The 14188-nt window shown below is 30.8% G+C and overlaps 1 protein-coding gene across 4 annotated transcripts in view; it reads right to left on the bottom strand.

The window, feature by feature from the left end:
* The window catches only part of LOC118199488 (uncharacterized), a 140460-nt gene that overhangs the window by 92984 nt on the left and 33288 nt on the right, over positions 1 to 14188 (bottom strand). For all 4 annotated transcript variants that reach the window (XM_085824870.1, XM_085824869.1, XM_085824871.1 and 1 more), the window contains 3 exons: positions 2553 to 2699; positions 2345 to 2404; positions 1952 to 1993 (listed from right to left, as the gene is read on the bottom strand). In XM_085824870.1, the coding sequence (XP_085680996.1) occupies positions 1952 to 1993; positions 2345 to 2404; positions 2553 to 2699 (249 nt within the window). The remainder of the gene's footprint in view (positions 1 to 1951; positions 1994 to 2344; positions 2405 to 2552; positions 2700 to 14188) is intronic.

The raw sequence follows: 14188 nt of genomic DNA, 5'->3' as shown, positions 1-14188 counted from the left end.
TATCATTATTTGAAAGATTCTTTGTTAATATGTTTGCTAATGGAAAAAAAAAAAGAAACAGAAAAAGAAAAAAAAATTATGAAATTTGAAAATCATCAATTTTTATAGCCAAACTGTTGAAAAGAAATCATCAAAATTTTGTAATTTACTCTTCAAAAAAAGAGAATTTTTTCCTCACATAACTAAGAGGGCAAATTCAAATATATCCCACAAGTATGTTTTCAAAATACCATGACAAAATTGTGAAATTTAATGAGTAACTGCCAAACTTCAGAATTTTGGTGGTGGTGTAAAAAACTGCATTATTCATAAAACTGTGCATATAAGATCATAAAATTAGAATAGCTTTTGTAAAAGTAACAAAAAAATTCATAAAGGTTTGCAGATAAGTAATGAAAAATTGTATTAAATTGTTAACCAGAAAATTATTTTAGAAAATATTGCTCTAGAATAAGGTACCATAGCTTCTCCACCACCTTACAGGAAGAAAGATGATACCTATTTATTTTGGCCACATTCTCTTCCTCAAATATATAAGGAATCTTACAAAATTTGCAGAAATTCTCAAATTATTTCAGTGTTTTCATTTTCTTTCTAAGAGTAGAATATACAAATTTATTTTTTCTGAACATAAAAATTAATTAAGATACAGTACATGAGGTTAACAATTAATTAAGATACAGTAAAAGCAGATTTCTGATGCTTTGTTTACATTTGCATATCCCGATGTAATTTCTTTCAAAGGTGAAGATAAGTTTGCATTTATAACAAGTTAAGTATCAGTATATTTATTGCTCCACATAAAAAAGACACTACTGACAAATAAAAATAATCTGAAAAAATATTAATATAAAACATAAGCAATTTAGCAATAAAAATAAATTTGTAAACTGCTAATGATTTAAATATTACAATTAACACAAAAATAAAATTTATTCAGAATGTTAGAAAATAAAAAAAATACAGTCAAAAGTCGTTAATTCGGACACACATAATCCAGAATGATCTATAATCCGGACCTCAAAACTACAAACTTTCTGCGCATGCATCGCGTTGACGCATGCGCATAGGCGTTTATGCGTGCGCGTATGCATGTGCGCAAGCGCATAATACGTTTACGCATGCGCGTTTAATGTATAATGGACGGTATAAGCTAAAATTATCTATTTCGGTTAATGTTGCAGATTGCGTTGTTCCTTAATCTTCGAATTAGATCCGGCTTATTATTTTTTGCAGACTGTTAGAGCAATGTTATAAAAGTAAGCTTGAACTTTCGATTATGTCAAATAGAATTTCCGATGCTGGAGCTCCCAAAGGATCTACAAAGCGAAAGTATGTTTCAATGACCATCAAACGTAAAGTGAAATTGCTGCAAAAAATGGATAAAGGCATGAAGAAAGTGACTGAGAGGTTAGTGAAAACGAAAGAATTTCGATTGACAAGTTAGTCGGTATTCTCAGCACAGCAATTACAGGACTTGAACAGCGGAACTTTGTAACTGAATAAGAAATTATGTCTGTTTATAGAATTAAAGAGAAAGTATTAGCACATAAAACAAAGCAACTTAAACAACTTACATTGAAAGAAATGTTTAATAAAGTAAACAAATAGATATTAAGCTTTTTTTTTTTTTTTTTTTTCTTTTTTGTAAATTTTGATACCCTTTAGATCATAATTGTTCTTATTTCATAAATTACGGTTTAATATTTTTAATTTTATAATTTCTGCATGCCTTCTTACCAGATTTAAACTGATAATGTATTATTCGGAATCGCCGAAGTCCCGACAAGTCCAGATTAACGACTTTTGACTGTATAGTATTTGATGCACATATTAAACATTACAAAACTACTTAAAAAGTCTGTTTGATGAGGGTATGACAGTAAGTAACTAAAACAATTTTATACCTTTTTAAGACAAGGTTATATTTTTTGTAAGGAAGAATACATACCCGATATATCTTTACATTTACACCAACAGTTCTGCAAGGAACCTGAAATCCGAAAATAAACAATATTATTTATAACACCATTAAAATTAAATGAAAGCACAATTCTATTATTTTTTCTAAAAAGTTTCTTAACTGTTTATATCTATATGAATATAAAAATTTACATTTTAATAAGCACTAAAAAATTACAAAAGCAACAAATTTTCAACTTTAGCATTTTTTGCAGTACAAAAATAATTACACAATTAAAGTTCTACATAAAGTCAGTGTAGTGTTTTATAATAAATACACTGAAACACAAATTTAAATCGGAATATGAGATTTTATAAAATTATTAATAAATGAATACGATCACATACTGACAATTTAAATTCAGTCTTCCATTATAATTACCTTTGCTACAAAATTGTGTTCTTTGAATACGGCTCGCTGTGAAGACATAAAATCATTTGCCTACAATTTAAAGATACAAAATAAAACATTTTTAGCAGCCAGAAATTATACCACCCAATTTGCTAAGAAAAGTTTAACAAAATTCACATAAATTTGATACACATAAATTTGCACACATAAATTTGATTATATATATAAAAATACTTACTTTTTCTTGACATAATTTCAAATCCTGGCTTAAAATGTGATTTTTTTTTTCTAATTCTTTCACATTTTTTACTTCAAGAATAAATTGCTTCGGGAAATATTCCATAACACTTTCACCACAAATAGAAGCAGCAATTTTCTCTAGCCACTAATACACAAATATTAAAGTAATTAAAATATGACATTAATAAAAATACAATTGCATAAACATAAATAAAAAAATATATATCATATAAAAGTGACGAAATGAAATAGAAAAATGCCACCAGCAAATATTCTAAAGTGCTTTTAGAGTGTATATGTTCTCAGTTGGAAATCATGCCGACACAAAATTGTTACTTCAAAAAAATCTAGAACAAAATCCTGAATTTTGAGAGCCGGTATATATTTTACAATGGTGCACCTCTAAGATATTTTTTTCCAGGTAGCTGCCAAATGTTAATTTTTGGTTTTTTAATTAATTTTTGTGTTTTTCTGATATGCGTTTGTAGAGATGGGTGCTTGAATACAGTTATGTACGTCTGAAGACAAAAACTTTTAAAATTTTGCTAGAAATTTAAAATTTTACAAATAAAATTTATGTTTTTATGCACTTTGATGATGCAACCCAGCTGAACATACTTACATAAAATATGGGTAAAAAAGCTTTTTAACTTGATTTAAATTCAATATTATTTATTATTTTATAAAAAAAATTAACAAATATAACACTGCATGTGTCATGCTGTAACTGAACTAGTGCAATATTACAAGGAGATGAATTCAGTCAAAAAATAAAAAAAATCGAAAAATCAAAGACTGTGACTCAGCTGAGATAATATGTTGCATTTTTGAAGTTATATTTTATGCTTTAGATAATATGTAAAAAGACCATGCTTCATGCTATGATACCAAGAGTCCCCCCCCCAACACACACTCTTTAGATTATCGAGGATCGTAATGGCCCCTTTTTTATTTTTTGTAAATATATATTGTAATACATCTTTTTTGTTCAGAAAGAAACACCGTTAAACAACTTTATTATTTTATACACCTCAAAGCTCTTATTTCAATTTTCAACCTCTTTGGCCTCCTACAGGCTCCTTTTCAACTATTGGATAAATTTTGGTTTGCATCTAAAATAGGCCTTAGAAATATTTTCCCTTCTTTCACCAACTGTGAAAATTTATTTCGAAAACAACCTATTTTATCCTAACCCAGAGGACAAATTTTCCTTGAGTTCCCTAGTCTTTAATCTGAAATTAATAGAGATGATACCCTAAAGAATAAAAGCATGCTTTCAAATCAGCAGTTTTTGTGATTACACAAAGAGATGGACCTTAACTGCATTTCCATTTCCCGTATTTTTAAGTGAGCTTTCCCTTTGTTGATGTTATCACACACAGGGAAGAAGGTGTGATGCCCGAATGACAAATCCGTTGTCAATCACCTCTTTTCATTTTTGCTGCATTCTAGGATTTTGGAAAACACGAAGCAACATGCTAAAATGCCACATTTAACTGTGTAAAGTTTTGAGCCTAGACGACAATTTTGAAATACATGAGTTTTTCTCTTGAGAAAGGGTGAAGTATAGAAATTAAGATTTTAGCTAAACAGAGATGAATGAAACTCGAGTAAACAAAAAATAAAAGGAAACTAATATACTTGCAGGGTTCGTACACATTTCTGCACATGGAATTTAAGTACTTTTAAGGACCATTAATGAAGAAAATTAAGGACCTATAAGCAAACGGGACTTTGATAAATTCAATTGAAGATATTATCTATGCCTGATTTTCACTTTTGTAATACCATCCTAAAAATTAAATAGATCCCTAAGTAGTACGCATTATTACTAAACATGAATTAATTAACATAATTGTTAATAAGTTTGAGAGTAAAATAAATTACGCAATTTATCAAGTAGCATTAAATATTTTACACTTATAATAGTTGGTCATATTTGAATGTTTATATCGATTTCCTTCTCTTTTAAGCATCTTTTCAAACAATTAGAGATTTGTCTCAATATGCAAAGCAATGCTCTCACTAGCTTCTGCGTGCTTCATCTCCTAACTTGTCAACCTCTCCATAATGTATCTAAGACGGTTTAATTGATCTGGTAAAAATTAGATAGTCCAAAACCCCCGACAGACGTGAAGCATATTATTGCTATGTCTGAAATTAACTACAATATTGGACAAAGGTTTAAATGAGCCTCTTATTTAAAAAGAACTGAGAACATAAAGGCATGCTCTGATGCTAACAAAATCAATTACAGCTCACGGCGATGTAATTAAACAAGAACAGTCAAATTCAAACTAGTGGTCAAAGATTATACAAAGATCATACATCTGGCTCAATAACTCTTATCATACGAGGAAATAGAAATGGGAAATTATAGTAAATGTTGAAATCATAAAAAAATGGGTAATTTACATAATAATAACTGTACATATCTTTGAAGAATAATTTCCTTTATGTACTCAGTTTTTTCTTCAACAAGTTTCCTTTTAATTTAGAAATTTTGGATTTAATTAAGGATTTCAGTTATTCTAAAAAACACTAAATGCATTTAGAATGTACAGAAAAAGCGGCTAATTTTATTTCTTTAGTAATATGAAAATTCAGAAGCAACATGAAATATATATAGTAAAGCCCCGGTTACAGAGATGATGTGGCAGAATTTCTAGAATTTAGTGGCACACCGAACAACAAAATCTAGAAATGGCAAAACTGTTAGAATTCAGAGCAAGCATTGGAAGAATTTAGAAAAGCAGTAAGCAGCAGAATTTAGGATCCACAGAGATTGCATCAGGTGGGAAAATGCCTAGTGTCAGCTATGTGTATGATGCATTAAGAAATATTAGATGAATCTTTTAAATTTAAGTTTTCAATTTCTTTATTAATTAAAAAATCCCTTTCTATAATGCCTGCCCATGTGATAAGATCAGAAGCATTTTTGATATTTTCCATGCTTCTGTCCAGTGAAAAGTAGAGAAAATAAAGAGAAGATTAACATGTTAAGATTCTAGTATCAGAAGTAATACATTCAAATATTATATTTTCATTGTTCTTCCGGATGTTCTCTCAAAATTAAGAAATTCATTGCAAACTTTCTGCAAAATACATCCACTACGTGTTGATACCATGAAGACATTTTTCATTTTGTCACATATTTCTCGAATCTTCTAGAATCGTGGGTCTATAAATCTTGCATTCAAATCCTTCAAAACTTTCTGAGCTGCAATGTCTAAAATCCTAAAGAAAAATTATCCCTACCATTTCTGTAACAGAAAAATGCCAGAAATATTTTGGAAAAAATAGGAGGGAAAAAGTATAAAATTAATTTTATAGAGAAAACTACTGCACATTCTGAGAATTTTGAATATTCTGAGACAGTTTCATGGGAAAAACTCTTACTATGAAAAAATTATAAACAAGACATTTTTAATTAATTACATAGCTAATTTTGCTTTTGCTAAGAGCTGTTTAGTAAATTGTGCTTTAAAGCATTATACCTTGTTTATTTTTCAGATTTAAAATATTAAATAAGTTGCCAAAATGAAACTTTATAATATGACAGCGATAAATAAAAATGTTTTACTTTAATGTTATTTTTTAAATATAATTTCAATATATTACCATTATTTTAATAGAATTTATCAATGTTACGATGTTTAAAAAAAAAAATCGTCAAAAAATTCTCAGATTTTGGAATTAAAAAGTTTCTATAGAAACTAATCTTAAAATAGCCAAAATCTTGAAAAGTTGCCAAATTTAGAACCGTTTAATAAAAGAATTCACATTCCCTAAAGCAAAAAGTTGTTTAAAAGCTCTTTACTAGAAAAAATGAACTTTAAAATGCTTATGCTTCACTTCTTGCTTAGAAACTCGAGTATCCCATCATTTATATTAGAAATAGAAACAAATTATAACTCATGAACCCATTCAAAAGATTACCATACATACAGCAGTGAATTGCCAAAAATATTCTTCAAAATGCTAATTCACACTCAAAATGACAGTCGTAAAAACAGACAGAAATTAAGGACCTTCTGTTCATTTTGGCCAAAATTAAGGACTTTTAAGGACCAAAAATCGATTCCAAAAAATCTAAGGACTCGAGGACCGTACGAACCCTGACTTGTATTCAGTCCTAGCACAGAGTCAGTAAACTACCCCTCCCTTCGTGAACATGATATTGAAACCTAAACAACTTATAAATTAATCATAAAAAATAATATATCATATACTTATAATATAAAGAAATTCTGTCATCTCACAGAGTAGAAAAGGAGAAGACAGGTGTTGCCCTCAGTGTGGGCACCGGTATATATTATATATCGGTTTTAAGATCTTATAAATAATCTTCTGTTAATTATCACTTCTGATTCAAATGAAGTAAATATATAAGATTCAGCGTATATTTGCAGATTTCAAATTTTTTCTTCCCCTCCAATAGAATTTATGAATTTTCAAATATGATACCTTGGAACAAATATATTAATTTCACAACTGCAAAATATTGAGCATTCATAGAGTGGTACTGCCATTTAGAATCGAAAGGAAACACTAGAAACTGACGATTTTAGCTTTTGGTGTAGAAAAATTAGCATTTTTTAGGAGGTTAAAAAATTGGCAAACAACCAGTATATTTTATATGCACCTCCCCTTTAAAGAGTTAACAAGAAGCGTCAGAAATTTTAAATGCATTCTTTTCATTTGTGTGCCAGATTCCAATGGTTTTTATAGACAAATAATCATATTTATTTTGAGAACTCAATTTTAAAACATGCACTCGTGGAATTTGCTAGCAATGGAAGGAACTGCAGTAAAATTTTTGAAGGAATGCAGTGTTTTGCTACAAAATTGCTAAATGGAACATGGGATTCATTCATATTTCTTTAACTTTCAAGAATATGTCAGTAAACAAAACTGTGTAACTTGAAGCAATTATATATGCAAATCTCTTCTCTTCCAGAACTATTTTAAGCATAAAACAGAAATACGTAGGGCACTATTATTAAATACAATCTTAAACATTAACATAAAACAAATTTAACAAAAACAAGCTTAGGAATATGAATTCCCTAAAACTTTCAAATAGTTTACATTAAATTATGAATACAATTTCATGAAATACATTTTACACTTTAAAGTCAAACATATTTTAAAAGAAATTTACATAGTCACTAATCCTTTTTTTATTATTTAATTCAAAATATACTAATTTAAAAGCACTGTTAAAATTACCCAGCAATTACAGTCCCAGTCAATTGAAATGTTTTTTTTTTTTTTTCCCTGGAATCTTCGTTCAGTTTGTTCAGTTTTGCTGTTACATACGTGAGAAAATACAGATCGGATAACCAATTATTATAGTTCGATTCTTTATAACTCTCGTTTCCGGATTCCAAAAACTGCTTTATTGGCGAAAGAAGTTCTACAAATCGTTGAAGTACTTTTCCCCAGCTGAGCCATCTGACATCGGAATGAAGCAATAAGATTCCATGTTTGCTATCAAGTTCATCAGTCAACAATCAATTATTTTATAACGTCTTGCAAGATATCTCTTATGACTATAAATGCTTACCATATTTTTTAACAATTAAGAAATATAAATGAATGGTTATTTTTAAAAAAATTGTTGGTCATAGTACCTAATCAGGCTGGCAAGCACATACAAAATGATCGGCAAGCACAAGGTTGGGCACCACTAGTCTAGATGGCCCCTATTGCTCCTACTGGCACTGGAGCAGGAAATATTTAGTTTTCTGCAAAAATATGTGATTATTCTCTAATTCAGATTTTTTTAGAACATCCTATTGATTTTTTAGGCTTATTCATGTCTTTTGTTCACATCCCTGAATAATTACTGAATCCAATGGCAACAGTATGTTCATAAAAGCCTGAACTCTATGAAATCCGACCTATGACTTTCTTTAAAATCATATTAGGTTGAAGTATGGCCATTAGTCAAAGTCCAAGAAACCTCTTTTTAATGCAGAAAATATTTTTGTCTTGATAGCATCTGTTTCAAAAGCTCAAGCAAATAACAAATCAGGCATACTGAAGCTTTTTTTATGAGTCTGCTGATTATTTCTCATTGCTATTAATGGGTCAGCTTTTTTTATTCCCCATTGTTTACATTATTAATTCATGGTAGCTCTGCTATAATTTGAAATCTGTTTTCATAAAAAATATGAATTCCACTCAGAATGGCAATTGCAAAAAAGGAATTCAAATTACACATGAGCAAAATTAAGGACTTTTAGAAAGGGTACAAATCTACAACATATGCTTTAAATCTATTCTTAAAAAGCCATAAAATTTCTGCCAGGGCAAAAGAACAAAAACCTGCTTGTAAGTAGGCTTGTTGATTGGCTTTTGAGATAAATACCTAACTAAAACAGTTACGTAATGAATGAATAATTTATAATTAGAAATCCTCAATCATTTTTTGCTCGTCAAAAATTTGCCAATCTGCATTAAAGCAATTGTAATAATGCATAAGTACCATAATTTTACATCCCTTCAATACCACTAGCAAATATACTACACTGCATTTAAGGTATTTGTATTTTCAATAAGAACAGAGAATCAAATAACTAATCAGTGTGTTAAAATTCAGGATTATTTATTTTAACATAAGTGGATGATTAACCATATTTTAACATATATGGATATAGTTTTTCTAATCATATTAAGAATTAATAACATTACAACATTCTAATATATAATTATTAAGTATTAATATGTTTATTAAGCTCAGTATTAACCCTTTGACACACGGTGGTCGTACCCTGAAACCACTAAATTTCAAATTTTTTTCCTCCTCTTCTTTCCGAAATTTTTGAGTGAAAATCAATTGATTACTGATCTTTTACCTCTAAATAACACAAAATGACTGCAGAATCATACATGTTTTAGGTTTTAGTACTTCAAATCGGATGCCTTTTGAAATTTGTGTTCAGTGAGACAAAATAACTTCCTTCTGTTAATATAAACAACTTTAAATTTCAAAAATTATTCATCACATATCATGATTTTTATCATAAACAATAAAAAATAGCAATAACTAAACTGCATATATAAAAAAAAACCTCTATATGTACGGCATTTGCTTTGTGGTTTCAGGGCATGACCACTGCGCCTTTACAGCATTGTGTCACAATGCTCTAACCACTGCTCTTCACAATGGCATTTGCTTGCTTCTCAAATAGGAATAATATTTATTTTTACCCAGATATAGATAAGGAGCAGAGTTATTTTATTACTAAATAATATATGTGCCTGCCCAGTGAAAAGGTCTTTGAAGAGATTTTTGTCTGACCTCAACACACTTGCTTCCAAAGCAAGTATTGTGATTTTATAAATTATTTTGTGTGTTTTAAATTTAAGGTAAATATACTTTGCTATACTTAAAAATAGAAATTGTGCAAAAGTTTTATTTAAATTAAAATATTTCCTAAATAGTTTGGGACGAAATACAAATAAAACAAATATTAATGGGAACAAATGATCCGTACCAAAGCCCCCCCCCCTCATTAACATAAAAAAACACAAATTTCATGTGCCAGATGAAAAGAAATTAAATGACGCTGGACATACACCAGCGTAATTAAACATATATGATGTTGCTACGAAGACCTAGGTATAGACAAAGATACCTGTAAACCAGGGCCCGCACTCAAGGCGCAGAGGCCCGTAACATATTCGGTTAAGAAAAGCATTTTCTCGGCAAAATCTGCTGCCAATGCGCGCAGCACCGAAAGGAATTCAAAAGAAAGCAGAAGACGTGTCAAAAAGTGTGCTCGTCCCCCAAAACAACCCATTAAAAGGGAGGATGCCGGACTGCCAAGTTGGCACAACCCACTCTTTGCAGAAAGTTAAAATAGTTGCAACAACAACATACCATCATGTTATCAAACTCGCCAAATCCACTATTTTGAAACCTCAACAGAAATTCTATGACGCCAAACCCTAGCCAAATAAACACCACCTGTGGTGGCAGGGAAAAATTAGGAATTTCAACAACCCTGCAAGGGGTCCCAACGAAAGAACGCTGAAACTCGTAAAAAGTGACTTTTCAACCGGAAAGAGGGCATTTCATCCCCCTTTAACTAAATCACAAGCAAACAAAGAAAAATTTACTAATTAAAGCTCATAACTGAAATGCAATTAAAGTTAGAAAAACGAAAGTTATGTCAAATTAAAGAGCTAATTTTTCTGCAACTAATGATATTAAATACTAAGAAATCAAATTAATTTTTGACATGAAAAACTGAGTTTATTACGTGAAAAAAATCACCTATCCATTGTTTGCGTGTACAAGATTGACGACGCAGTTCGCGTAAACTCGGAAAGCCAAAATATATTACACTAGAATTAATAGGCCAAAAAGAATATAACCAAACTTGTGTAGCTCAAATTTTGAATAATTACAATTTAAAATTTTGATTTTTATGAATCAATTAAATTTAATTCGCTACACAACAACTTTTCCTAATGAGAAAAGTCATTAAAGTGGTCATTTGTGCCCTCCATGAATGCAGCAAAATTTACATGTTCCTCAGACATTGTTCAATATTCCAGAATGGATTACTATATTTGCGATTGTTTTATGTTTATTTTGATTTAATTTTAACTAACCTTTATTATTTATTTAGAGGAAAATGTATATAATGTTTATACAACATTTACTATTTTTGATCTCAGTAATAATTTGTGAAATTTATGACTTTGTTTTCACACTTCATTTATAAAACTAACCTGTATTATATATTTAGAGCAAACTGTATACAATGTTTATATAACATTTACTAATTCTGATTAATCTCAGTAATAATTTGTGAATTTTATGACCGTTTTCACACGTCATTTATATTTACAAATTTTCCTATTAGAAATGAAAACAGAACTTAACAAAATTTAATAAATATGAGCTAGCTTTGTCGGTTTGCTGGTTGGTCTGATTCTTGAAAATCTATTTTCATTAATAATAAAATAATAGTAATAAATAATTTAATGAAAAAAAATTAGAATTAATTCATTAATAATATTCATTACTATTAAATGACTGGAATAAGAATCATTACTAGGGATGAACTTATAGCAATATCTTGAATTTGTAGCAATAGCTTAAGATCCTTTTTTGAGGGGGGTTACTGTTATGTTATCAGAACTGTATTCAGAAATGTGTATATACACTCTTCTGCAAAAAAAACATCGATGCACCAAGAAGGACTTTTACTACCGTGACGAAATTTGGTATGCAAAAATATCTTGATCGAACATGCAAATGATCAAAGTTTCAAGGTAAATGAACAGGAATTGCGATCATAGCGCACATTTCTAGTGCGCTATTCGCAAAGTATAAAACCAGCAACAGAGGCAGTTTTTTTTTTTTTTTTTTTCTTTGTTGCTGCCATAGTAATTTCATAAAGAAGCAAATAAAGGTGCCATTATGGCAATATCAAAGACCTTACAGACAACTAAAGGAATTCAAACTTGGTCACATTGTAGGCTTGCGTGAAGCTGGGTAGTCGTACTGAGCAATAGGCCGCCATCTGTATGCTGTGCAAAGATGTTGGCAGCAATGTTTGCTACAAGGCAATTGATGAAATGAAGGCTCTGAAAGGCCAACAATCACAAAAAACGAGGCAAGATAGGATGATTGTTCGCCAGCCCCGAACCACCCCAACGGCATCATTGTTGACTATTTAGTGCACTACAACCACATCTATAACTCCTGTGGAACCGTCCACCATCTCATGGCACTTGTCTGAGGCGGAGTTAGGCTCACAGAGGCCTTAAACATGTTTGCCTTTGATCCCACAGCATCGGCATGTGTCTGGAGTGGTGTCACAGTCGATCATCATGGCTGCCATCAGACTGGCATAGTATACAGTTCAGCGACGAATCCTGCTTCACTCTTGAAGCATATGACCACCGTGTTCCTGTCTGGAAAACATGGATCAGCGGTCCCAATCAGCCTTTGTTTTACAAAGGCATACAGCCATAACCCCTGGTGTGATAGTGTGGGGTGCTATTTCTTATGACAGCAGGTCATCTTTAATCATCCTATGTACATCATTATCATGCGGTCGGTTGCATTATCCATCATGGCATATCATCCTGGGGACATTTTTGAACAAGATAATGCCAGGCCACATATCGCTCGCATATTTTTAGACCATCTCTGTGCAGTTGATATTCTTCCTAGGCCAGAAGGTCACCAGACCTTTCACCAATCAAGCATGTCTGGGACATGGTAGGTCGCCAAATTCGGGCACCACAAAATATCGCAGATCTAAAGTGACAACTGATGAATGCCTTTCAGAATGCGTTGCAGGATGACATTAGGAACCTCTACCACTCCTTGCTTGACGAATTCAAGCATGCACTGACACCAGGGGCGGTTCGATCAACTACTAATTTGAACACTCAGTGGGTGAATGTGAGCTGTGAACAGGTACTATGACCTTGATTTTTTAATCATTTTATTATATGCATGTATGTATGTGCTCATGTACGCATTTAATATATGTACGTAAGTATATGTGTGTATACATACATCCAGCCATCCATCCATACATACATTTCTAAATCCAGTGCTGATAATAGAAGAGCATCCATAATTTTGTTATAGTATAAAAAAGAAAATCAGAGATATATTGTTTGATTAATTTTAACAAATATTACTTTGTACTAACGGACAAAGGAAGTTATCTTTAGCGAGAATATTCTTCGTAAAATCGGCTTTTGTTCACATAAGCAGGGGGAAAATCTCTGAATATCTCTATACATGCAATGCATTTTATATCTGCAGTGTGAAGTCTGATGAGGTAATTCCTTAAATCTTTGCATTTCCGTAGTGTCCCTAGAGAGAGAAAGGGAGAGACAGACCACTTTTATGCTTAATTTCAAATTTGCTACAGAGAATTTTAATCTATGAAAAAATTTAAAAAATAAAAATGAAAAATATTTTTTATCAAATAAATTCATCAAAAATATTTTTCAGAACAGTTTTAAATACTGATAGAGAAGAATTCTAAGTCAGTTTCCTTTCATAAGCAGATTTCATCTAAAACCACAATTATATAAAAAGGTTGAATTTTGCTTAATTTTAAATGAGATTGAATGCACAATGCACAAAAAAAGGGACAATTCTATATCTCCCGTTCTACCGGACCAATTGACGAAATTCAAATTGCATTTTTCATGCCTTGAAAGCGCGACTTAGAATATATATTACATTTATATACAGCATTGCTCTAACGGAGGTAAACTGACACAAAAGCAGAATTTTCTGAAATAGCATACCAATTTTTTTCCATATTTCGATTCTACGATTCAAATCATGTCTAGATATTAAATTTTGTAAAATTTGGTGCGAAATTTACAGAGAAATTCAAAAATTTATCTTGCCATAATTTTTTCAGTTTGCGCCAAGAATAATTCACTTGGCGGACTTTTTAATATATGGCAACCAGTTTTCCTTTCCCTTCCATTATGCCGAAGTGGTTCCTACCTTTTTACATTGCATGAGCAGGAAAAAAAATCGCACCGTTCTTACCTTCAAATAACTTTAGCAAAATGTCTAAACCACCCATACCACATTTGATGTTTTATCACTTTCAACAAATATGCCAAATT

The sequence above is a fragment of the Stegodyphus dumicola genome, chromosome 10, assembly GCF_044657685.1.
Source record: "Stegodyphus dumicola isolate Sdum_Otavi_A_Nest chromosome 10, ASM4465768v1".
Classification (NCBI taxonomy): Eukaryota; Metazoa; Arthropoda; class Arachnida; order Araneae; family Eresidae; genus Stegodyphus; species Stegodyphus dumicola.
This window is presented reverse-complemented; position numbering and strand designations above follow the sequence as displayed.